This window comes from Phacochoerus africanus, chromosome 6 (assembly GCF_016906955.1).
Source record: "Phacochoerus africanus isolate WHEZ1 chromosome 6, ROS_Pafr_v1, whole genome shotgun sequence".
NCBI classification, from domain to species: domain Eukaryota; kingdom Metazoa; phylum Chordata; class Mammalia; order Artiodactyla; family Suidae; genus Phacochoerus; species Phacochoerus africanus.
In genome coordinates this window covers 34,629,248-34,654,270 of record NC_062549.1, presented here as the reverse complement: position 1 = coordinate 34,654,270, position 25,023 = coordinate 34,629,248, and the positions used below count along the sequence as shown (strand labels likewise).

General features: G+C 37.8%; 1 protein-coding gene and 1 long non-coding RNA gene across 9 annotated transcripts in view; one reads left to right on the top strand and one right to left on the bottom strand.

The window, feature by feature from the left end:
* LOC125129127 (uncharacterized) overlaps positions 1-24,277 on the top strand; it is a 30,148-nt gene extending 5,871 nt beyond the window's left edge. The window contains exon 2 of the long non-coding RNA XR_007135419.1: positions 23,469-24,277. This is a non-coding gene — a long non-coding RNA (uncharacterized LOC125129127). The remainder of the gene's footprint in view (positions 1-23,468) is intronic.
* Positions 1-25,023, bottom strand: part of UBR5 (ubiquitin protein ligase E3 component n-recognin 5) — a 149,118-nt gene that overhangs the window by 7,727 nt on the left and 116,368 nt on the right. For 4 of the 8 annotated variants that reach the window (XM_047783494.1, XM_047783491.1, XM_047783497.1 and 1 more), the window contains 20 exons: positions 23,413-23,536; positions 22,695-22,806; positions 21,603-21,734; positions 20,966-21,223; positions 20,162-20,430; positions 19,779-19,990; positions 16,956-17,186; positions 16,382-16,455; positions 14,623-14,795; positions 14,420-14,533; positions 13,264-13,484; positions 11,749-11,869; positions 11,542-11,646; positions 8,641-8,884; positions 6,742-6,853; positions 5,996-6,140; positions 4,930-5,060; positions 3,517-3,577; positions 732-907; positions 421-505 (listed from right to left, as the gene is read on the bottom strand). In XM_047783494.1, coding sequence (XP_047639450.1) covers positions 421-505; positions 732-907; positions 3,517-3,577; positions 4,930-5,060; positions 5,996-6,140; positions 6,742-6,853; positions 8,641-8,884; positions 11,542-11,646; positions 11,749-11,869; positions 13,264-13,484; positions 14,420-14,533; positions 14,623-14,795; positions 16,382-16,455; positions 16,956-17,186; positions 19,779-19,990; positions 20,162-20,430; positions 20,966-21,223; positions 21,603-21,734; positions 22,695-22,806; positions 23,413-23,536 — 3,100 coding nt within the window. Of the gene's footprint in view, positions 1-420; positions 506-731; positions 908-3,516; positions 3,578-4,929; positions 5,061-5,995; positions 6,141-6,741; positions 6,854-8,640; positions 8,885-11,541; positions 11,647-11,748; positions 11,870-13,263; positions 13,485-14,419; positions 14,534-14,622; positions 14,796-16,381; positions 16,456-16,955; positions 17,187-19,778; positions 19,991-20,161; positions 20,431-20,965; positions 21,224-21,602; positions 21,735-22,694; positions 22,807-23,412; positions 23,537-25,023 lie in introns of those variants that run through there. The other 4 variants (XM_047783495.1, XM_047783493.1, XM_047783496.1 and 1 more) reach the window with 3 other exon arrangements.

The following is a 25,023-nucleotide window of genomic DNA, read 5'->3' as shown; positions in this document are numbered from 1 at the left end:
TGAAACCAGGAATGTTCTTTTCAATACAATACTACTTCCTTGCCACTGCTACCTGCCACAACTAATAATAATGGTTAAAGTCTACTGGGCACTTACTATGTGCCAGGCACTACAGTGATTTCTTTACCATTTTATAAATGGGGAAATAAGCCATAAATGTCAAGGGGATTTGTCTGCAACAGGATCCAGGTCTGTCAAACCCTCCAAACCCACCTGTGTCACCCACTCTGCTGTGCTCTCTCCTCCATGTATCCAGATTTCCCCCATATCATTAGATAAATGTTTAAAAATGATTTATAATGGCTATTATAATGTTTTATAATATTAAGTTAATGCCATAAACAGTATGCTAGTATAGTTATTTTATTTAAAAAAATTTTGCAAATTATAAAAGCACTTAGGTTCATTAAAATCACTTACTTTCCTACCAAGCAACACTTTAATCACATGTCTATTCAATGTGATAGGACATAGCTCATTCTGTAACAGACATAGTCCAAGAATCCTAAAAATAAAATCAAGGAAATAGTATTTAAATTCAAAAATAATTCTAGAACATATAGCCCCACACATACATAATATACATACAATAATGTTGAGAAATTTTTTTATAGCCTCATTTCTAATCAGTATGAAGTAGAGCATATGCATATTTTATAAACTAGTATGGTTTAGAAAGTCTCATAAAGTGAAATTTTTTAAAAATTCAAATACAAGATGAGTTATTTTACCTGCCAATATTTCTGAAGCAATTCAACCTTGCTTCTGTGTTTTTGCCAGGCCTTGGAGTGTAAAATCCTCTTTTTCCCGGTTGGTAAAACAAGGGGGCATTGTCATCACCATCATCTGTGTCATCTAAATCCATATCCACTACGCTTCGACTAGAACCATGACGTTTCCGGTTTTCCTAATAAAAGGATATCAGAGATTAAGTTCCAAGACTGATTTTCTTTTTTCCCCTTTTTTGGCCACACCCATGGCATGCAGGAGTTCCCAGGTCAGAGACTGAGCCTATGCCACAGCAGCAACCCAAGCAAGCCACTGCAGTGAAAACACTGGATCCTAAACTCACTGAGCAACAAGAGAACTCCCCAAGATTGATTTTTAACCACAAAACATGTGAACTGGTTCTCTAAAATCATTAAAAAAGTAATTTGATAGGAAAAGCAACATTCACATTTAAATATAAGTAAACTTTAATTCACCGTTTCAGAACTGTGATATGCAAAGCTTGTGCCTGTTAACTTCTCTGTCCCTTTAAATAAAAAAAATCCTTAATGAAACTCTGGTAGACTGTTTCACCTTAATTCCTTAAACACATTTTCCTTGGATAAACAATTCTGGATTGATGATTCTAAAAGCACTTTAAATGTTCTGGCCTGAGAAATCCACTGCCTTTCAAATCATTGTTTTCCCATATGTAAGGCACGATTCTTTGCTTCCTTATTTATTTATGTATCTAGACATAGTTTCCTTTCAGTTTATCCTGTTTAGGGTTCACTGACCTCCTTGAATCTATAAATCTGTGTCTTATACCAAAGTTAGTAAGTTTTCAGCTATTCTTCAAATATTTTCCTGTAGCAATGACATGAAATGTTTGCTCTTTTGATAGGGTCCAACAGGTCTCTGAAACTGTTCTTTTATCATCTTTTCTTTCTGCTCTTCAGAAGGGGTGATTTCTACCTACATTCAAATTGACTGATACTTTTGTCACCTTCATTCTGCTACTGACCTATCCAGTGAATTTTTTTTGTTCAGACATTGCACTGAGTGAGGCCGGGGATCAAACCCACATCCTCATGGATACTAGTCAGATTGGTTTCTGCTGAGCCACAAAGGGAACTCCCTTCTAGGCTCACTTTTAAAGTTTCTGCTTCTCTGTTGTGAACCTCTATCTTTCTTTTCCATTCATTAATGTGTTTACCTTTAAATCATAGAACATGAGATAAAGTATTTGATAATTACAAGTAGGTCATCTCAAGGTTAGCATCTATTGATTCTTTCCCCAAGAGAACTGGAGAGTCTCTGCTGGTTCTTTGTATGATGAATAATTCTGGAGTGTATCCTGGACATTCTGAATAAATACTAAGTTGTAAAATTCAGTCTTGCTAAAACGATATGGAGAAAGTTTTCTGGCTTTGGTAGGCAATCAACCTGGCTAGGTTCAGATTGGAAGTGTCATCTTCTGTGTGCAGTGGTTCCACTGTTTCCAAAGCCTTTAAATTATACTATTGGGTCTGCCCTGCATATACACTACTGGGACAGTCTGGGACTTGGACAGTGGTGTATACCTTAGTTTATTTCTTTTTTTTTTTTTTGTCTTTTTGCCATTTCTTGGGCCGCTCTCGCGGCATATGGAGGTTCCCAGGCTAAGGGTCCAATTGGAGCTGTAGCCCCCGGCCTACGCCAGAGCCACAGCAACACGAGATCTGAGCCGCGTCAGCGACCTACACCACAGCTCATGGCAACGCCGGATCCTTAACCCACTAAGCAAGGGCAGGGACCGAACCCGCAACCTCATGGTTCCTAGTCGGATTCGTTAACCACTGGACTATGACGGGAACTCCCGTTTATTTCTTTTTTATTTTTATTTATTGTTATTATCTTTTTTTTTTTTTTTGCTTTTTAGGCCTTACCTGAGGCATATGGAGGTTCCCAGGATAGGGGTCTAATCACAGCTACAGTTGCCGGCTTATGCCACAGCCACAGCAATACAGGATCTAAGCTGCATCTGTGACCTACACCACAGCTCATGGCAACGCTGGACCCTTAACCCACTGAGGAAGGCCAGGGATTGAACCCGAAACCCCATGGTTCCTAGTCAGATTGTTTCCGCTGCGCCACGATGGGAACTCCCCTTAGTTTATTTCTTAAAGCACTTGCTATCTTCTAGCTAAGATGGAGTAACAGGTGGTCAGCCTTATTCTCCTGCCATACCAGTTGTTTTTTTAAATTTTGACTTCCCTCCAATCTGTGTGCTATTGTTTACTTTCCAGAATCCTCAAGCAGTTTCTTTTTGTATTTTGTCCAGAGTTTTTAGTTTTAATCAGTGAAAGGTAAGATTGTATCTTGGCTGGCACTGACATTCTCAGGTAGTTGACAAATTAAATACATCATGCACTTAAATAAAGACTTCCTTACTGCTATATCATATGTCACATTTTCTCCGGATCTTTGGTACTCACTGCTTCCCAGAGGAACAAGCCCCAGGAATCCACAGTGCCTCTCTCCTTGTCTGCTGTTAATTCAAGACATCTCTAAATTAAAGCCTAATTCAGGCTGTGCTCAACTGGAGGCAGCCAGTGAGCAGGGTTACACTAAGCCCTAACTAAAGCAATCTTATTACTTGATTCTGTATATGACACCTTTATACCTATCTTTATTTTTTCCTCTGCTGTAATCAAGCATTCTTCTTTTATAAACACATAGTTTCTTCATAAATATGGCTTTCATTCCCGCTTCTGTAATTTAAATTCCAAGTGATTATTATTAGCATATGAACAAAACATCCCTTACCTGTACCTTTTCTGAGGAGTCTAATAATCCAAGATCCAGGATACTATCAGCTCCATTTTCCCTAAAAACAAACAAAAAAACCTTTCACATTCCAGATAACTGAAATTTCTAGAATTTAGTGTAAAGAAAAGCATGCGCATGTATAAGAACTCATAAATACATTAAATTTTTGAAGTAAAATCATTATCTAGGACACTTAGAAAACTTAATGCTGTTCTAGGAGCAGAAATGTCATAATATACACAAAAACCCTAGATGTTGTATGTCTAATCCAAGCCAATGAACTAAAGGCTACCCAATCTAAGACAAAAGAAGTGTAGTCTTCACAGGGGTACTGAAACTTAAGCTCAGGGGGAGCATTGTAAAAGAACACAAAAAATGTTCAGAAAGCAACCGCAATAGGAATCAAATTCTCTTCTAGTATATTTAAGTAATCTAGAATTCATTCCATAAGGCCAGTCAACGGAAAATACTACTAAATTAGAAACCCTTACATATATTTATAAAAATCTTTTTTTTAATAAAAAATGCACATTATTCACAACTTCTTCTATAACGAGTTAAGCTATATCAGTGTGCTGATACTTCCAGAAACAGGGAAAAGGAATAAAGACACAGTAAGCACATAATAGTCCTGAGATGAAAAACAGCAAAGAAAATAAACTTCAAGCAATCATCTTTGGCTCGGACCATTCAAAGGCTCTGAGACAGGTAAACAGTTGACACAGATGAGTGGCTATTTAGTTTCAGGGCTTAGCCTACTGTCTCAACCATCTCTAGGACTATTATCTAATCTAAGTTCCTCATTCAACATCATGAGTAGGAGAAAAAAAAAAAAATCCAGACATTTTCATCTAAAACAACGTTCCAAAGTCTCATACTGGATGTTAAGAGTAGCCCCAGGATACAAGGGCATAGGATAAGTATGGCATATCTTCCTTTAACTTTCACCTGGGGAAAAGAAGGATAAGTAATTTAACTATTAGATAAGTGTTATATTAAAACAAATACATTACAAAATAGAAAGCAAGAACTTGGATTATTTTTAAAATTGGGTGGCCTAAAAGAAATTTCATGTTCATTTTAAGAACTCATGAATTATACCCAATTCCCTGACGTATTTGGCCTCTATCATTAGGGGTATTCGGGTGGAGAACGGAAATGTACTTCTTCTAAGTTAACGTCTAAATAAGGTTCATTTTTAAAGAAACTTCAGAACCTAAAATGACATTGCTAAAATTCTACCCTTCGAACACATGTGAAACTTGGCTGTCTCACTCATGGATTTTAAGCCACTGCTTAAAAAATCATTTAAAGTCTTGTACTATCTAGTATAAAGTTTATGATATGATGACACCCACATTCTAAACATAGTTTTTATGTTTAAAATGTCTCCCCAATTGTATACATTACCGTCCATGTGCAATAATGAGTTCCATGGCTTCATCCACTCTTGCTCTCAGAGAATCTTCACTTGCTAGAAGCAGCAGCAGCTGAGCTGGGGATAATTCCAACAGCATGCCAGTGATTTTACTTGCAAACGCCTATAAGTGACAAACAAATGTTACTTGCCTGTACTCTGAAACCTCTTGTCTAATCAGCAATCTTTTATCAGAAGAAAATGTAAGAAACTTGGATGACAAAACAAAAAAATGTAAGAAACTTGGATGACAAACAAAAACTTCTGAAAGTATTTTATTAAATTGGAAGCATAATTATGGAGAACTCTGGTAGGGCATTAATATTTTATGCACTAGGAGTTTTGTTAAAGCTAGCTTAATATTTGCTGACAAGCCTTTTTAAATGGTTTTTGACATCCATGGGTAAACGTATGATATCCATGAGTAAACAAAAAAATATTCAATTTCCCTTTTTTTCCCTTCCTCATCTGAGAGCTAGAAACATTGTTTCATTTAGAGTAGGAAAAAAAAGGAGGGAAGAAGTGAAGCAGAGAGGAGAAAGAAAAAGACACCTATATTTAAGGCTAATAATTGGTTTTCTCTGTTTTCTTATTCTTTTGCTTATTAACACGTACATATAGTTATGTATAAAGACAAACAAAAACCACAACTAGGTTATATTTCATATTATATGAAAGAAACCTCTAACAGAAAATTCAAAATAACATCTTCCTGCAATACTTATCAACAGTAAAGTTTACTCTGCAATGTGTTCTAGCTACAACTTGATAATAAAGTTAGACTTAAAAAGTAACAATAATTTGTGCCAATAAATATAATATACAGATAATTCCTTAGCACACAACTGAACTTACTAAGCAGAATGCAAACCTGGCATAGGTAGAAAATAAACACAAAATTAAACTGCATGTTGCTTCTTTCCCTCTTAAGCTTCCTTTTTACTGCAGTCCTCAACCACATGGCTTTCCAGCAGCTGACAACTTTTTAAAATAGCCGCCTTAATTCAAACACAAAAATGGCATGGCCAGTTAAGAGGTGGCTGAGTACACCGTACATACTGGTTGCATCGCTTGTACACGGGGATAAAGCCTCTCTCCGAGTGCCTGACGATGTGCTGGCAGAGGATCAGGATCATCACTGGGATTTCCTTCCGAGGCTGGTCTGAAGGGCCTAGTGTCGATGGAAAGCTGTCTTCGAAAGTCCCTGAAAGATGAATAAAGCCCTTGTGACTTCATCTCCCTTGTCTGCAAAATGAAAATACTGGCACGACAAGTAACGAAGTTGGAAAACCAAAGCATATAGTTAGCTCCAACTGTGGTACCAGGGTGAAAAGCCAAAAGAATAATGGATGGGAATGAAAGATTATCTAGATTTTGTCACTTGAAAATCTATAAATCTGCAATGCTTAGATTAATTTGATTCTAAGGGAAAAGGACCTTAAAATACTGGAACTCGTGGACATTTTAGTCAAAAGTAAAATGCCACCTATCCTAACAGGTTTAAATAACACAATTGCCACAATTAAAATTGTCTAACAAATTTGGGAAAGCATGATAGGAAGTTAATAAAAATTTCAAAAAATTAGGAACTTGAGTGGGATAAATAAAAAGCCAATATAATTTCAACTGGCCCTGGGTTTTTAAAGCAGAATATTTTAATAATAGACTATTTCAGTTAAAATACCTATATACAATTATTAAAACTTTCATGTTCTAAAAGTCAGTGATTGAGACTCTTATTTACAGGCCTACTTCCAATTCACCCAAAAAGATGGTATTCAATAAAAGATACAAAATTATCTCACCTATCCCGATCTCTCCGAGAACCTGCCCGCAAGCCACTACTCCTCCTCATTTCCCTTTCTCTCTCCCTTTCCCGATCCCTCTCGCCTCTGTTCCTTAATCTCTGCATTAAACCTGGAAAAAAAAAATATGAAATACACTTCGTTTAGATGAATGTAAATGCAACTTCTCTAAATGGTAAACTTAATGTGAGGACATGAGACAAACATAATGAGAACATGACAACAGAAGATCATCTTCCTAATAAGCATCTGTGTTATGCCTTTCTGTCATTCTCCATATGGTTTCCTGGCGGGTTGGGGGGTGATTCTGCAGAATCACTTGGTAGGTAAAAGACGTTCATTCAGTATTAATGAATTTATCACCTTGTCACGTCAAAGCTGTGAAGTACTATGTAGCAACTGGGGATATGTTAGTTTTACCATATATAATGCTGAGATTTCTTACATGATTAGGGTCATATTTGAATATCTTCTCTTTTCTTAGTTTTGGGGATTAAGCATTATAGCCACCCAGCTATTATTCTTTTTTAAACCAGGGTATGCGGAGTTCCTGTCGTGGCGCAGTGGTTAACGAATCCGACCAAGAACCATGAGGTTGCGGGTTCGGTCCCTGCCCTTGCTCAGTGGGTTAACGATCCGGCGTTGCCGTGAGCTGTGGTGTAGGTTGCAGAAGCGGCTCGGATCCTGCGTTGCTGTGGCTCTGGCAGAGGCCGGTGGCTACAGCTCCGATTCGACCCCTAGCCTGGGAACCTCCATATGCCGCGGGAGCGGCCCAAGAAATGGCAAAAAGACAAAAAAAAACAGAGTGTGATTTCCTAAAAGGTGTGTAGAAAAGCTATTTCTGAAATGTCATGACTTCCCAGATTTCCTCATTCATCACAACTAACACTTTCTTTTTATTACAGGACTATAAAGTCAAATGGTAAAACTAACGACCAAAGGCTGGGGTACTCCCCATCTTTTCATCTTCAATTCTTTCCAGAGCTCATTCAGCTTTTATGGTAGCAGTTTATAGAACCCCAATAAGATACACCTGCAGCCTAGGTAAAACACAAGATTCTGTTCATAACCCCCCCCCCCCAAATACCATACCCGTTCATCTACAAGACTGACAATCTTCTGCCCCTACCTTACGTGAATCCCCAGTTTCACCTCCTTAAGGCTTTTGTAGTTTTCACAGGTTTTTAACATGTTAATTATAATCTTGAAAATTAGGTAAGAATTCTAATCCCCAAAGTGCTGATCCTCAAGAAGGGAGAGCTTGCACCATGATGTTAATATAGGAAACCTTATTATGAAAAAACAAAGTCTTGCTAAATTAAACAGTGAGGTTAGTGACACAGCCAATTTAATTTGGTTACAAGCTCCATCTCACTGGGGACTAAGGACAACTCTGCAAATCATACTTTGAAAAGCACTGCTCTGGATAATAATTTCTTCTCAGTATCTGTACTAATTAAATACATAGATTGGAGAAATCCTGCAGTCTGCTCTTTGAATTTTTATAATACCATAGGTCGTAAACCTCCCATTTCCCAAACATTATAACTGAGATACAAAATTCAACAGTATAATCACAAAATTAATGTGGCAGCAAAGAGGAAACTGCTAAATTGTCGAATAGAACAGTTTTTTTTGGTTGTTTTTTCTTTTGGCCATGCCTGAGGCATGCAGAAGTTCCCAGGCCAGGGATCAAACCTGTGCCATAGCAGTGACGATGCTGGATCGTTAACCCACTGAGCAGGGAACTCCTAGAGTAGTTTAAACAACAAGAAATTATTAATCTAGAATAAAACAGTATAAAAATGTAAATATACATTAAAGCTCTCCCACTCTAAACACATTATTTTGATCGAACAGGAAAGATTTTTATGTGCTCGTTGGCTCTATAGTACTTACTTGTATGAGTGCCTTTGTTCGCATTTTGGATACAATCTAGATTTGGCAGTTTTTCATTTGACAAAAAAGCCTGTGCAATGGCTGTATAAAAACTTCGTGCCACACCACTGCCCTCTCCTGGTTCATCCTTAAATGTAACTTTTACTCTGTGTACAGCCATAGGTGTAGTTGCACATCTTCGACCAAAGTGATTGTTAAGTTGCCTCATGGTCTGCTGAATAAGAAGATCTCGATCTCGATCAACCTATTAAAACACACCAAAAAGCAGTAAATTCAGTGTTGGAAACCACTTTGAAATTTTTCTATGTAAAACCTGAAAATCTAATTTTAGCCTTTCCTTGAGAGTTGAAGTAGCTGTGAAGTATTTGGCTTCTCAAAAGCTTATGTAGTTCAAATAATACTCTAAATCATACAAGAATATCTTACATTAAATCAGGATAATGAAATTTAGCTCAATTCTAACATTTTCTTAAAAGGTCTACTAGAAAACAGCAATTCATCTGGTTGGGGAATATAGCAGGATAAATTGCAAGTAGATCAAAATGTAAATGTTAAAAAAAAAAAAAGTAAAACCTAGAAGAAATCATAGGATATTCCTTTGGTGACAATACTATAACAAAGTAAAAGAAAAATGACAAACTAGGGAAAATGCTTTCACCTTCTATCACTGACAAAAACTGTACTGAATAGTAGAAATTCATGAATATCACCTTGACTATTCTAAAAAAATTGAGGAAAAAAACAATTCAATAGGGACAATGGGCAAGAAATACCAACAAACAGTTTCCAGGAAAAAAAAAAGCCGTAATATATGAAACAGTGCTTATTTAACTTTGCTCATAGTAAGAGAAATCCAAATTAAGATGCCATTTTTTTTCCTATCAGATTGGCAAAAATCTAAAAAAATGTAACAATAAACTGCTGGCAAGACTTTGGAGAATTAGGCCTTCTCGGGTTGATGTTGAAAGTGCGAAAACATACAAACATTACGTAGAAGAATTTGCCAATATTTGGCAAAATTAACATACACATGCCCTTAAACCCTTGTCTAGGAATCTATCTTGAGGACATACTAACCAAAGAGAGAAACACACAAGACGCTAATCATCACACCACTATTTGTAACAGTGAAAGACTGGAAACAAGTCCAAATGTCAATCATTAGGAAACTGGTTGAAAAAAAGTGATACAACCATAAAATCGGTACTAGCACTAGGTGGTCAGAAAGAGAAGGCAGAACACCTTCTCTCTGGGATATACTATTAACTGTAAAAAGCAAGGGGGAGAACAGGTCAGAGCATGCTTGGGGTGGGGAGTTGGAGAGAGGGATGAGTAATGAATACACATGTGTTTTTTTTTGAAAGGGGGGTGGGAAATAAGCTAAAACAAAACAAAACATCCTGAAAGGGACAATAGGAGCACACAGTAAAAGAGACAGAATGGAAACTAGATTTCTGAATACACCCTTCTTCTATAGAGAGAGAGTACAACTGTAGATATGTTACATTGATTATGAACTAAACAAAATCAAAAAGAGGAGAGAAGTTCCCATTGCGGCTCAGTGGGTTAAGAACCCAATGTTGTCTTGGTGAGGACATGGGCTCAATTCTTGGCCTCTCTCAGTGGGCTAAGGATTTGGCATAGCCACAAGCTGTGCCGTATGCTGCAGATATGGCTTGGATCTAGTGTGGCTGTGGCTGTGGCTGTGGCTGTGGCAAAGGCCTGCAGCTGCAGCTCCGATTTGACCCCTAGGCCAGGGAACTTCCATAAGCTTCAGGTACAAATGAAAAAAAGGGGGGGGGGGGGGGAGGAGGAGAGAACAATCCCTAAAAAATGGAAGCAAAGTGAAACAAAAGGCCCTAATTGTGTGGAGATGAGAGGGGAGGCAGCAAAATCACACTAAGGAATTTTTCCAGTAACTTTAAAATACTGTAATTTGGAGTTCCCTTCTAGCCTTGAGGTTAAGGATCTGGCATTGCCACTATTGTGGCACAGGTTTGATCCCTGGCCAGAGAATTTCCAGATGCTGAGGGTATAGCCAAAAGAAACATGAAGAAGAATAAATAAGAAAACAATATAATTTGCCTTTACATCCCCAAAGGGATATGCTCTGAAAACAAAAACAGCAAATAAATTTTAATCTATTTTCAATAACTGTTTTGATGGTGGTAGTTGATGTTGTGATTCTAAGACTGTTGTGTAAGTGCTGTGGGATAAAGGCAAATGAGTACCTTAGTGTTGCTGGGAAGCTAGATATTAGTCTATTCAGAAGAAAGGAAGTAAAGAATAAAAGGTGAAAATAAAACAATGCTGTGGTCCTAAATCTTGACTTTGAACTGGGAATATCAGTATGAACTCGATACAATTTTTTTCATTTTTTGAAGGAGCATTTCCTAGTTCTATCCACTAAAACTCCTAGAAACAATGCTAACTTGATAGGCAGTGAGCAACCTAGAGCCCAGATTATGATCTCAAAATAAAATTTCCTGCTAAAAGGAACCATCTCCTGAAGAATATTTAGCTCCCTGATAGAAAATAAGACAAAATGGAACATACCAAAAAGTAAGGAAGTTATTTAACAAAGATTACCTGAGTCGTGTCAAAAGGACTCACGAACCAAAAAAGACCCAGGACTTCCATTAGGCAAAGAAAAGATAATCTGAGCATCAATGGATGAAGCACATCAAAAAAGTTTAAATCCATGTGTTGATGACATAGCAAACCAACTACCAGACATCAAACCAACTACCAGACAGTCAACTATTCTAAATGTGGTGATTATCATTTGTTTTCTTTAAATTTTTAATTACATAGACTATATCCCTAAGCAAGATTATTTTTTTATTTTTAAACTTTATATAAATGGCATATTATATGTAGAGTATGACAAAATCTAAATACCTTTACCTCAAGTGATAAATCTCTTGACTGTTGATTTCTTAGTTTTTCCATTTCTCTACGGAATTTTGATTCTTTTACTTCGAAACCACCCAATTCAGTTAGGATCTTAAAAAACAAACAAACAAAAACCCAAATACATGACAAAATCATTCTCTGAAATATGTTCTTATCAGGCAGAACAGAATGTGAAGTGCTCGAAATACATACTGATCCAGGTTCTGCTCCAACATCTTCCATGAATACCCTGCCGAATAGTTCTAAAGAAAGGCGCCAACGTCCTAGCAGCATATCGTGGGAAATGACCATTCCCATGAAGCTACACTGTGGCCTGTAAGAAGTTTAAAGGGAGAAGGGGAACAATTTAGCTAACTCTAGAAATTTCCTGGGTTTTGTCAAAAACAGTCATTTACTTGGTCCTTTAATATTCTGAGATCTTAATAAAGTAATTCAAAACCACTCTCTTTACTGGAGAACTTTTCTATAGCTAGTCATTCTTTGAAGAACTCATTCTTACTCTCTTGTTCCTTCTGTCCTTTATGTAATAAGGATACATCTCCAGGTTGCCTCCTATCTTCATCTTTAATTTCACCTCCTTAAAGTCCAATGTTCGTCTCCACCAGGTGATTCCCAGATCTCTCTTTAATTCAAACTTTCATAATGGACAAGAATTTCATTGTGTGAAATGCACCCAATTTCAATCATACTCTACTCAAACGCAATACGGTGAAACAGTATGGCCTCTTCACTATAACGACGCTGCCTCCTGATGTCTTTCAGTAGTACCACCTATTTTCCTATTGCATGGACTTGAAAGTTTTTAATTTATTCTTCCTTTGGCTCCTCTAAAGTGATCAAGTCCTTTATGGTTTCCTTTCATCCTCGAAGGCAACATTCTACTTCAGCCTCCTTTTTAAAACTTTTTTAAAGCACCAGCCAGAACGAATAACAGCTTGTCTCTCTACCTCTAATTCTTCTTTCCTTCAATCCATCTGCTTCTACACATTCTAACCGTCTCAGCACCATATTGTCTCTAGGAAGCTTGGACCATCCTAGTCCACAATTTTTCCTTATCTTTTATGGGTGTCACACTGTGTACATAAGGTGCATATAGTTTCCTAAACTAACTTAATTGCAAAAAAAAAAAAAAATTATCTGACATTACACAACCAAAATGGATAGAGCATAAGGCAGATACTCATCAAAATCATTAGGTGATTAGCCATACTGAGCCACAGTATGTACTGGTAAATTTTGAGGGGAAAGCCAAGAACCTACTTCTTGTAAGAGACTTACTAAATGTGAAACTGGCAAAGGAGTGAGACCTAGCAAGTGTGAAAGTCACAAATCTAGAAAGTTCTTTTTTTCACATGCTCGTTTCCCATAGCTAAGCTCTTGCCAACAAGTATACAACCGGCAATGCGACATGGATGTATACCTTAACTCAGTACTGAACACTAAAAAAGAGTCAGAAAAATGAAATGAGAAGAAAAATCAGAATGCCAATCAATGCCAAAATACCAAAAAGCCAAAAATCCAGAGAAGACTCTGATTTAATATTAAAATAGCCGATTATAAACTAGGGGGAAAAAGTACCTTTTCACCCTATTATTTATCTACAAATGCAATACAAAGAAAATTATAAATTTTCTAAATAAAAATTCTTACAAAAATCTTAACAGCATAAATAATGGAATTGAAACACTATCTTCATTTAGCAAATACCTGAAAGACGTAAGAGGTGGCCCTTCACTTTCAGTCAATCCTATTTCTGCTAGTAAACTGCTTTTCAATTGTGCAGCAAGATCATGAGCAGATGGCCCTGGTTTTGAACTCTCAGCTTCTTCTGGCACCACATTCTGTTCTTCCCCTTCCTTTTTTTGCCGATTTTGCATGTTCATTACATTTTTCAAATTGGCAGCGTAAGACATTTTAGTTGGAAGGACCTGTGAATTTTTACATTTAAATGTTAGATATTAAAAACTGACTAGATTTCCTTTTCAACTCACTAGAACTCCACAGAAATCACATGGGTGTTAAATAATTCCTTTCTGGTGCTTCAAATACAAAGGTGAAACCTATTTCTTTTCTATCCCTTGGCTGAGCACAAATTTCAGTGCACTTACCACAGCAGCCTCAGAGAACATTTAAAGGTATCTTTATAATATCTGTAGTGTATTTCTATAATATACTTAAGTGTCTTCCCCTTTATCAGTTAGATAATAAAAAAATTCTATTCAACTACATGTCTTCTATATGCCTGTTCTTAAACGTGTTACTACGTCTTCATTGGAAAATCAGCACGTATAATTTTAGACTATCAAATCAGACTTTTATCTAAAACTAGATCTGTCACTTAACTAGCTGTATAACAACAGACAGTCCCACATGAAATTTATGTAATTTCTCCAAGCCTTACCCATAAAATCAGGATAATAATGTCTTCACCCAACGTGGTTATAAAAATTTATTGAGACAGTGCCCAGGAGATAGAATTATTCAACAAATGTTAGGTATCATCATTAATATTACTTTACTTATTCACATGCCAGATTTAAATAGAAAAGTTACACGCCAATATATGTTCATACATACAAAAATTAAAATTTTCAGCAGCATTACAACAATCAACTCTGAAACAGGCAAAGCACATAATAAAACTGCCACCATACAGGTGAAGTAACCTGACATACAGCATGTTAGTTCCAAAGCAAGCCTAACAACACTACTGGAATTCCTTTAATTATGTCCCAAGGCAAGAATTTCAGATACTTCTTTTGTCTGAGTAAATACAATATTCTGAATTAATGAATTTCCAAAAATTTGGATGCTAAGTGTTCAACTCACAAACATCATATTGCAAAGATTTTGACTACCTTACCTCAAGGCAGTTTCTATCCACTGTGACCTCCATTAAGCATTTCCCACTACTGGCAGATGAAGAATAAAGTCCCTGACTTGGGCGGCCAAAAAGATCCTCCTTTCTAGCATTTGGCTGGAATTGTAACAAAAAATATTATAGTTACATTGAATACTTAAAAAAAATTAAGTCAATAAACCTTAAGGCTAGTTTATTTAAATCACCTGCAACAGATGTGGCTGATCAGCCAAGGGGATGGCCTCGGCCAGAGGCACCTCAAACGGATTTGGGGGTATACACCCAAGGAACGTCATGGAGTCTGAGCGTCGGAAAAATGGATGGTTTTGGCCAGTTTCTGCAGGAAGAGAGTCATCATCCTTATCATTCAAAGTAGCACCTAAACACAGAGAGATAAAATGTTTTTTTAGAAAAATTAATTATTGGGGAAGGGTAAAAGAATCTTCATCTGCTCAGTCCAGAATTCCTGTCATCTCTTTATAAAGTTTAAGTGCCAATCAAACATATGTTAATAGTCCAAAATTTTTATACTTTAAAGTGATAATTCAAAATATTAGCTTAGAATTGTTACAGTGACAAATTTTTATTTATGCGTAGTTTAACATGATAAGATATTTGCAAAAAAATATCACACAGTAACAAATACTGTTCCATTTTGCATTGGAAAGACACTATCCATATCCGCCTCTATCTCTCTAGAGATTCAGACCTGAATACAGCTAGTTTTCTGAGTGTATGTGGGGCCTGGCTCACTGATGACTCCAAAAAGGAAGAGATGGTAAGGAGCTAAAATTTGAGCCTTTGCTTACTTCTAAGTTCTGCTAACAATATAAGAAGACAGCAGAGGAGTTTCTGTCGTGGTGCAGTGGTTAACGAATCTGACTAGGAACCATGAGGTTGCAGGTTCGATCCCTGCCCTTGCTCAGTGGGTTAAAGATCCAGCGTTGCCATGAGCTGTGGTGTAGGTTGCAGAAGCGGCTCAGACCCCACGTTGCAACGGCTCTGGTGGCTATAGCTTCCATTAGACCCCTAGCCTGGGAACCTCCATGTGCCGCAAGCAGCCCTAGAAAAGGCAAAAAGACAAAAAAAAAAAAAGAAGATAAACAGAAATATCTGGACAGCTCATGCATCCCAACAGGAAATCAGCACACCAACACCAACTCCCGTGAGTGGAACAAAACCTTTAGCAGTGCTTGCTACAGTATGCCATGAAAATAGTGGTGAGCTCTATGGCTGGATTCTCAAAAAGATAGCTGTTAGGTAAGCTGTCCTTCCCAGGGCTGAATAAAAATACTAGCCAATAATAAGAAATAAGTAAGTGGACTATTTGATCCCAATATAAAAACATTTTAATTCTACCTGAAATAACACTTTAAAACTATAAAAAAGTGTAGAAGACCCCAGAATTTCTTGAGTTTAGAGTATTTTCTCTTCCTGTGAAATCAGATTGTTATGATCATTATACAACTACAGATGTGATAAATTCGAGTAATAAAAAATTTTTAAAAAAGAATATTTTCTCTTTCCTTATTGCATTAATTGTTGCATTTTGATAAAATTTGGGAGCTATCAATGGTATTTTCCATTTTCTGGACTCAATCTATTTTGCATCAATATTAACAAAGGTTCTGCTAAGACTTTATTTAAATGTATGCATTACCTACACACTCCAAGACTAAAGGTCAATATAAAACTAAGAGAAATGCAAAGGAGAGATACGAAATCAAAATAGAAAAAATATCAATTGTTGAAAAGTTCCTAATATTTTGAACTTCATCCTTATTTATGAAGTAATTAATGCAAGGATATATAAGGAAAAATGGACAGAAAATGCAAGAAACGGGACATAGAGAAGAAAAGAGAAATTCCCACCCAGACAGAAAATAATGAAGTTAAAAAGCTTGAAGGGGAAATACTGAGGCAGCCATTTCTTGAAGTAGATTAGCAGATTTTCTGTACACTAACTTTGATTGGTGTCATCATCATTTTCATGTTCTGAATCTTCATTATCAATACCCAGTTCCAAGAGTTCTCGTGTCCTTTAAAAAGACAAGTGAGTCATTTTACATGAAGTATTCGTGCTGTATGAACAGGAGCAAAGGCGATAAGAACTATAAGCAAAAAATACTGAAAAGGTGAGTTTAGTATCTAACCAATTTCAAGCACTGTGCTGTGATAAACTTCAGATTCTGGGAATGGCAGATGTTCAGCCAAATGTACTACACTGACTAAACAGGCTCAATAAAGGTAAAAGGCTCATCATACCATCAAACAGTGCGTGCTTACACAAACTCTAATCAAAAACATGATAAACAAGCAGGACAAAGCTTAACTGGATTCTTAGGTTTCATGTTTTAGGTGAGGAGTAGCTATGGAGAAAGGCTGAACAGGCTCGAGCCCATCTTTCCACATGAAATATTCCTGTGCTATTTATTTCTCTTTTGCAATGTTCTCCTTATTCCAAAAATCCGATGATGTACTAATGGAGACCACACCAAACAGCTATTTCTCATATCAAACTCACGGCAAGTATGGATACCTTTTGCGTTCCAGCTGAGGTGTATCCAATGTTGTCTGCTGATTCATTGCTTTAATCCAATATATAAGGGCTTGAAAAACATATGCCACATGCTTCAATGAGCAAACATCCAAAACTGGAAGAACATCAGAATGCTCATCGTTATGGGACCGCATCAATGACAGAGCATAATTTAGGAAGTCCCCTCGAGCTGACATCATTCCTTGACGGGCACTAAGCAACGTGGCACGTCTATAGTAGTAAAAAGAAAAATATCTATAAAAAGAATGTAAGTGTGAAATTTACCACTATTATAAATAGGCAAAATTAGGAACCAAGAATACTCATAAATAAAAAACCATCAAGTCTAGGCTCTGCTTTAGAAATATAATCACTGGGAGTTCCCGTCGTGGTGCAGTGGTTAACGAATCCGACTAGGAACCATGAGGTTGCAGTTTCGATCCCTGACCTTGCTCAGTGGGTTAAGGACCCAGCGCTGGCATGAGCTGTGGTGTAGGTCGCAAACGAGGCTCGGATCCTGAGTTGCTGTGGCTCTGGCGTAGGCCGGTGGCTACAGCTCCGATTGCACCCCTAGCCTGGGAATCTCCATATGCCGCGGGAGCAGCCCAAGAAATAGCAAAAAGACCAAAAAAAAAAAAAGAAAGTGAAAAGACAACCCACAGAATGGGACATAATCTCCGCAAATCATGAATCCGATAAGGAACTTGTATCCAGAATATATAACGAATTCCTACAATTCCATAATAAAAACAAAAGCCAATTAAAAATGGACAAAGCATCTAAACAGATGTTTCTCCAAAGAAGATATGCAAATGGCCAATAAGCACATGCAAAGATGCTCAACATCATCAACCACTAGAGAAACGTAAATCAAAACCACTTCATACCCAAGAGGATGGCCATAACCCAAAAGACAGATAAGCGAAAGCTTCATTGAGCAAGGAGGTGGACAAGGTGGAACCCTTATACACCACTACTGGGAATGCAAACTGGTGCACCTGCTCTGGAAGAGAGTCTGGCAGTCCCTCCAAAGGTTAAAGAGGGTTACCGTATGATCTAGCAATTCCACAACTAGCTACATACCCAAGATAATCAAAAATACATGTCTACACAAAAATTGTTCATAGCAGCATTATTCATAATAACCAAAAGGTTATTACTGTAACCAAAACAACTACCCATCAACTTATGGATGGAAAAACAAAACGAGACATGGAACATTGCTAGTCCTGACGTATGCTAAACACGGATGAACCTTAAAACTACTTTGCTAAGTAAAGGAACCAGGCAAAAAAACACCATATACTGTATGATTCCATCGATATGAAACGTCCAGAATAGGCAAATCTATAGAGAGAGAGAGTAAATCAGTGATTGCTTAAGAATTAGAAAGTGGGAGGGAAATGGGAGGTGACTGCTAATAGGTTTGAAGTTTCTTATGGAAAAGAATAAAATATTCCAATATTAACTATGATGATGGTTTCACAGCTGTGAATATACTAAAAACTATGAAACTGTACACTTTACTTTTTTTCTGGCTACACCTGTGGTATACAGAAATTCTCAGAGCAGGGATCAAACCCACGCCACAGCAGTGACAACAAGCTGCTACAATGACAACGCTGAATCCTTAACCACTAGGCCACCAGGCAACTCCTGAAACTGTACACTTTAAATGGGTGAATGTATGACATATGAACTACATCTCATTAAGCTATTATATTAGAGTGAGAGCAAGAGAGAAAAGGGAATCACACCATCAATAAAAATCTATTATCAGAAATCTGTGTTGTCTGGGTTAGTAACCAGCCTGATGAGCACAGGGCTGTGCCTACTGGTGGAGCAGCTTCCTAGGACAGAAAGCTGCTGCCTCTCGATCTTTATCTCTAATCCTGATCTCTCTGGCAAACACTCAATTTTGCATACTACAATTCCCACCAAATTCTCTCCCAGTTCTCAACATGTTCAATAGCAAACATGTCCATTTCCATTCCGTTAGATTTTTCTCTTAATTTTCTTATTAGTTATTCAGAATCGAAGTCTAAATGTAAATTCTGAGTCCTCCTGCTCCTTCTCCCAACAAGGCCCTAAATACTGTTTACATGACTTCAACATTAGTAACTATTACTTCTCCTGTAGACTCAACCACAGTCTTGATAAATTTCCTAAGCAGTCTCCTAGATCCCTGTCTTTACTCCATTTACCGTCCACCCAAAGCAGCAAGGTTGCTTAGCTTGAGCCGCAGCTAGAACCAAATCCAGGACTGAGACTTCAGGTATGGGACACTTTCACTATATAGCACTGCCACCAGTGTTCAATGTTTCAGCTAATTTCTAGACCTAAAAATGGTCATTTATAAGTGAACAGAAAGAACACAACAAATACATAGAGAAACATACTTTCATTATGATTCAACAGGCTGGGGTAGGTAGAAAAAGAAATTTGATTTGAGAAACCAAGGAGTAGCTTCAGTAATTACACAGGCTTTCCCCTGACAAACTGTCAAGGATATTCATAGTCAATATATTTCCTTGAATATATGCCTTTCAAGCAGGGGGGCTCTGGGGGGTGAGACAAGTCTATAGACCACCTACTTCAAAAATGAAGTGTTTAGTATCGGATTCCCAAAACATTTTAAAAGATAACTTGGACTCTAACTTATTTTGCTTCAACTACATAACAATTTAAAAGAAAGCAATGCAAGGCACATATGTCCTCCTTTACAATAGTGAGGTCTTATGTAACAAGCAATCAAAAAGCTGTAAATTTCTAGGCCATAAGGGTTCCGTCTAAACATACGAGCACGTGCAAAGAACTTAATACCGTCTGCCTTCGAGGGTTCGTAAACTAGCCTCTTCTCGGGCAGTCATCCTTTCCCTTCGAGCTGAATTCTGAGAAGCATGGAGAGGATGGTTTGGGTGTCCCGGATCACCAGCAGATGCTAATGCTGAACCGTAACGCAACTGAGCTTCAGTAGAATCCATAATACTGACCATCCAGTTCCAGGTGGGAATAAGCTTTTCTTCTACATAGTTCTACAAAGACCAAACTAAAACAGTTAAAACTATCCAGATAAAGTTAAATTCGATAGAGCAGTACGATATAAACATTTAAGTACTCATAACATTAATTCTCAGTATACTGGAATTCTTGTAACAGACAGCAAAAAATACGTCTGAATGAGTAACTTTCCAATGGCTTCATACCTGTAAGTTCACGGCATCCTGGTAGGTCAATTTCACAGCTGCTGGGATCTGAGAGTATACTAGGTGATTATACTTAGGAATAAGGCCCATCAAGTCCGAGATCTGTCTGATGACGATGCTATAAGCCCTGGCTAAACTGCTTGCAGACGTTAAGTAGCTGCTGGCATTGCTAGCTTCCAAAGCAGCTGCTGCAGCTGCGGCACTCGTGCTGATGGTACCACTCCGACGTAAGTTTGAAGGATCGATATAAATCAAACCTGCTGAACTTGCTATATAAAGGAAAGAAGGACAGCCATAATGAGCTAATGTTACGTGCTAATTGTGTTTCTCTAACACAGTATGTATTTAAATGAACAGAAACATCAATTACATTAGCAAATATGGCAAATGAGCATTTTCTTAAACCATGCTAATTTAGGGAGGGGAATGATGAAGGGGACAAGAATTGCTGTAACGTTCTCAACCAGGGGCAATTTTGCCACTGCTCTCCCACGGGGGAACACTGACAATGTCTGCAGACGCTTTTTGGTTGTTACAAAAACATGAGAGGTGCTATTGATATCTAGCAGGTCAAAGTCAGGGATGCTGCTGAAAAACCTACAATGCATCATCGCAAGTAATTTATTCAGCCCAAGGTAGCAATGGTGCAGAGAATGAGAAACCCTGCTGTAAGCAGATGTAAATAATTTTTGTACTTGAACTCAGCAAAACAACTATCACGAAACTACTTTGTTCTCTAGAGGAACATGCATTATTTTAAAACCTATTTAAGCACTCTTAGAAATACCAAGTTTTCAGACTTGCCTGCAGGCGTGGATGTGCTGGAAGGGGCTGTGCTAGCTGCCCGCTGATGCTGGGTGTTTCGGACAGCCCACTGCATGGAACGGGGGGCTTGGGCGGCACCGTTGGCATGGGAGCTATTGGTGGTTCGCTCTAGTGGCTCATCAAGCATAAAAGTCTCTTGTTCTATGTCGTCACTCTGACTACTGCTGCTATCGGAATCACTTGAGTCATTTGATTGCGAATCGTCTTCGGAAAAGAAGGCAGGAACACTGCTCGCACCTAAATTTTTTTTATTTTTAAAACCAAAACTGTTGTGAATTTGACATTTAAAATTACAGTGTACCCCCTCATTCAGGAAAATACACATATTAAGTAGAATGGCAAGACTGTATCCAAGAGTCCACAAAACCCGTCATTAAAATAGTTGAACTAGAACTGTTTTGAATGAAACTTAAAAATATTATTATTTAAAAACCAGAAAAGCAAAAGAGAAAGAGAATCATTGAAATAGTATTAACCTTCACTAATATCAACAGACAAAGGGATGAAGTTATTAAAAGGGTTAGCCACCCTCGTGCATATCATACTGAGCACAGTCTAACCAATTCTACACCATAGCCTCAGTGTAAGCACGAAAGTTGCTAGGATAAGGACCTACCTGCTTCTGAGCCGGCAGTTGCTGCAGTGACAACACTTCTACGCCCACTAGCATTATCTTGATTGCTATGGTTACTTTCACTGTCACTTTCTGTTTCAGCTGCTGCTAACAAGTCCAGCTCCATGTCACTCCCTAGCAAATATAGTTAAATAATAAGGAAAAAAATGGTACAACTCATTGCGGATCAAGACAGGGTTTGATAAGCCAGAATATCATAAGGTTGGGAACTAGTGGCTCAGTGAGGGGATGGCGGGGGGTGTCCGAGAGAAGTGATAAGTACCTGAGTAGCAGAAGAATAATGATTACGTAAACTATGGTACTCAGTGGACACAGATTCAAAGTCTGGCTTGTACAGCTTTGTGCAATGTTAGGCAAGGGGACTTCAGCCAGTGGGCGGAGCTCTGGGTTAGGCCCGCCCCTCCATTTTCATTTGTTTTACATACTGGGATTCCAAGAGCAGAAGGAGGTTTAAAATATGTATCCTTTGTATTTCACAGTATACACACATGTCAAAACAGATAAAATTATAAATTTTCCCATCATGTGTAGTTTATAGTATGTCAATTCCACCTCCATAAAACTGATCCCCAAAAGTCTGTAAGAATGGTTATGATGACTGCATAGCAAAAAGGCCAAAATGATAATCGTAACAGAATTTACACACCCTGTGTCTAGGAGATGTGAGTGGGAATGGGGGCAATACAGGGAGGACTGAAAGTAATGACACAATGTGTTAGCATGTGGGTGGGATTGTGGGTCATAAGTTTTCCTTTTCTCTAATCTTCAAATACTATGTGGTTATGATTATTTTAGTTTCTGAAAGCCTTTTAAGAAAATAGAAAGTGTAAACCAAAAGGCAAAGGGAAAATGGGATAAATTATTTTGTACATGTAAATATATAAAAGCAAACAGATTTACATGCACGTATGTATACAGCTACCTTCTAAAATTCCGACAGATACTACAGAATCCCCTGGCAGAAAATGCGTTGAACATTTCATTATACATCAACTACAGCTCTTCTCTGTACTAAGACTTCTTAAGGGTACCTGACCGTCTCATACTGAGGAATTTCTCAAATAACCTGCATACCGTCTTCATCATGCTCATCGTGCTGTCCCTCTGCCTCCGCATTTTCTTCCCCGTGTTCTTCCTGTTCGTCATGATGATCCTCTTCGCCAGCCACACCCTCCACCACCTCAACCTAAATCCAGATCTTATTTGTAGACAATCAAAGTGCATAATAAACCCACATCTCTACCAGTAGTCCTCCAGAGCATTTAGTAAACTAAAATTCAAAGATGCCTAACTAAAGGCAATTTGTAAGCAGTTCTGAAAATTTTCATTTGCTGGCGACAATCTGCTGTCAAATATTATGGTAGCATGTCCCAGTTTATGATTACGGTCCATACACAGAACCTTAAAATTAAAAGTACAACAACTGTGTGGGGAGGGTATGCGTTTTTAAACTTTTGCAATTACAAAATTTACATAATAAACATGCAGATTCCTCTCCACCATCAAATACTTTGCACAAAAGTACTAAAATCTTTTACCACTGAGAAGAGCTTTTCTGTGAACCCTCAAGTAGAACAAGTTTACCTTTCTAACTTATTATCCAATAAATCAAGGATTATTAAAAAATTTTAAGATGCATAATCACATATAAGAACATATAATAAAAGTCTAAAAGGTAGAAGCATAAACACGTAGCAGCCGTAAGCTCCTCGTAATAACACTTCTAGTGACTACTCTCCCCTTCCTTCCCAAATAAAAGCCTCATCTACCACAATCAAAACAATGAAACCACCTCTTCCACATCTGCTGAAACAATATCATCCTGTTCTTCATCTCTGCCCCGAACAGGCTGTGATTGGCTGATGCGCCTCTGCTGTGGATTCCGGATGATGTAGGACGACTGAGACGGGCTGGAGCTGTAAGGAATCAGGTCATGAGCATCCTGCTGCCACACACGGCTAGACCTTGACGCTTCCCAGTGTTATTCAATGTGATTCACTGGCTAGGATGCTATTTTGAAACTTCTTCTTGCAAACCGGCAATAATTAATCTACGGTCTATCCGAAAATATGAATCCCAGAGAAATTATTTGACCACAGAGATTTTTTTAACTGATAAAACTCAGAATTATTTTTACTCTTTAGGAAGTCACTTCCGATTTGCGTTAGTGCACATACTTTTCTGAGTCCTTTCCACTAAGATATTTCTTCAGGGAAGATGTTTTTCTTTTCCATTGCATTTAACACCAGTAGTCTTCAACTTTCGAAGGCTCCGAGAGCAGCATTTATCCACTAATGAGAAAGTGTGCTTCCTACCTTTAACAGACCTGACTACCATGACCTACTTTGCACCGGCTTATTAACCACTGACTTGCTGATGGGTGTGGGGAAGAAAAGAAGTTCAAAAGTATGATTTTAAAATAGAATCGTAACAAAAGATGGGGTGCCCAAATTGTTGTACTCCCCTAAAAATCGGACTTGGGAGCAGCCAAGAAAGGACAGATTCCTCCAATATAAAACAAAAGGAAGAACCAGAGAACGCAGTTTAAAATGAAGGTCAGAGATCAGAAGATGGTTGTAAAACAACCCTGTGACCTCTTATTCTTTGTTTACAAATTAAGAAACAGACTAAAAGACATTAAAGGTTCTTTAAGAGTTGACACTGACAGTGTTCTTGCCTCACCTCGGCTGCTCTGAAAAATCAGAATTAAAGTAAAAAGTCAACTTAGCCACTCTGTTTTCAAATTAATAGAGTAATAGTCTCAATGTGCTGTTTAATATTAGAAATGTAAGTAACTGGTAATTTTACAGAGACAGTGAATTACAAAGCATGTTAAGAGGCTAAAAAAAGAGATGATACGTGGTAACTGGTCTTATTTCGGGGACAATTTTATAATGGATAGATATATCAAAGTACTGTGTTGTACAGCTGAAACTAATATGTTAACTACGACTCAACTTTTTAAAAAGGAAAATACGAAAGAGTTCAGGTTATTTCCAAAACTAAGATTTCAATATTAAAATATAGTAGGTCAACATTATGTTAAGCCACAATTAATGAGTATGTCTTTTTTTTTTCCTTTTTTTTCTTAGGGCTGCACCCTCAGCATATCCAAGTTCCCAGGCTAGGGGTCAAACTGGAACACAGCTGCTGGCCTACACCACAGCTCCCTGCAACGCTGGATCTCTGACCCACTGAGCGAGGCCAGGGATCAAACCCGCATCCTCACTGGATACTAGTCAGATGCATTTCTGCTGAGCCACGATGGGAACTCCCATTAATGAGTATTTCTTAAAAAACAAAAAATTCTGGAAAAACATCCACAGGAGCACTAGTACACTCTTTACTTTAAGAAGTTACTTTAAGAAGTTACATACTTGGTTATTTATGATACTGCCAATAC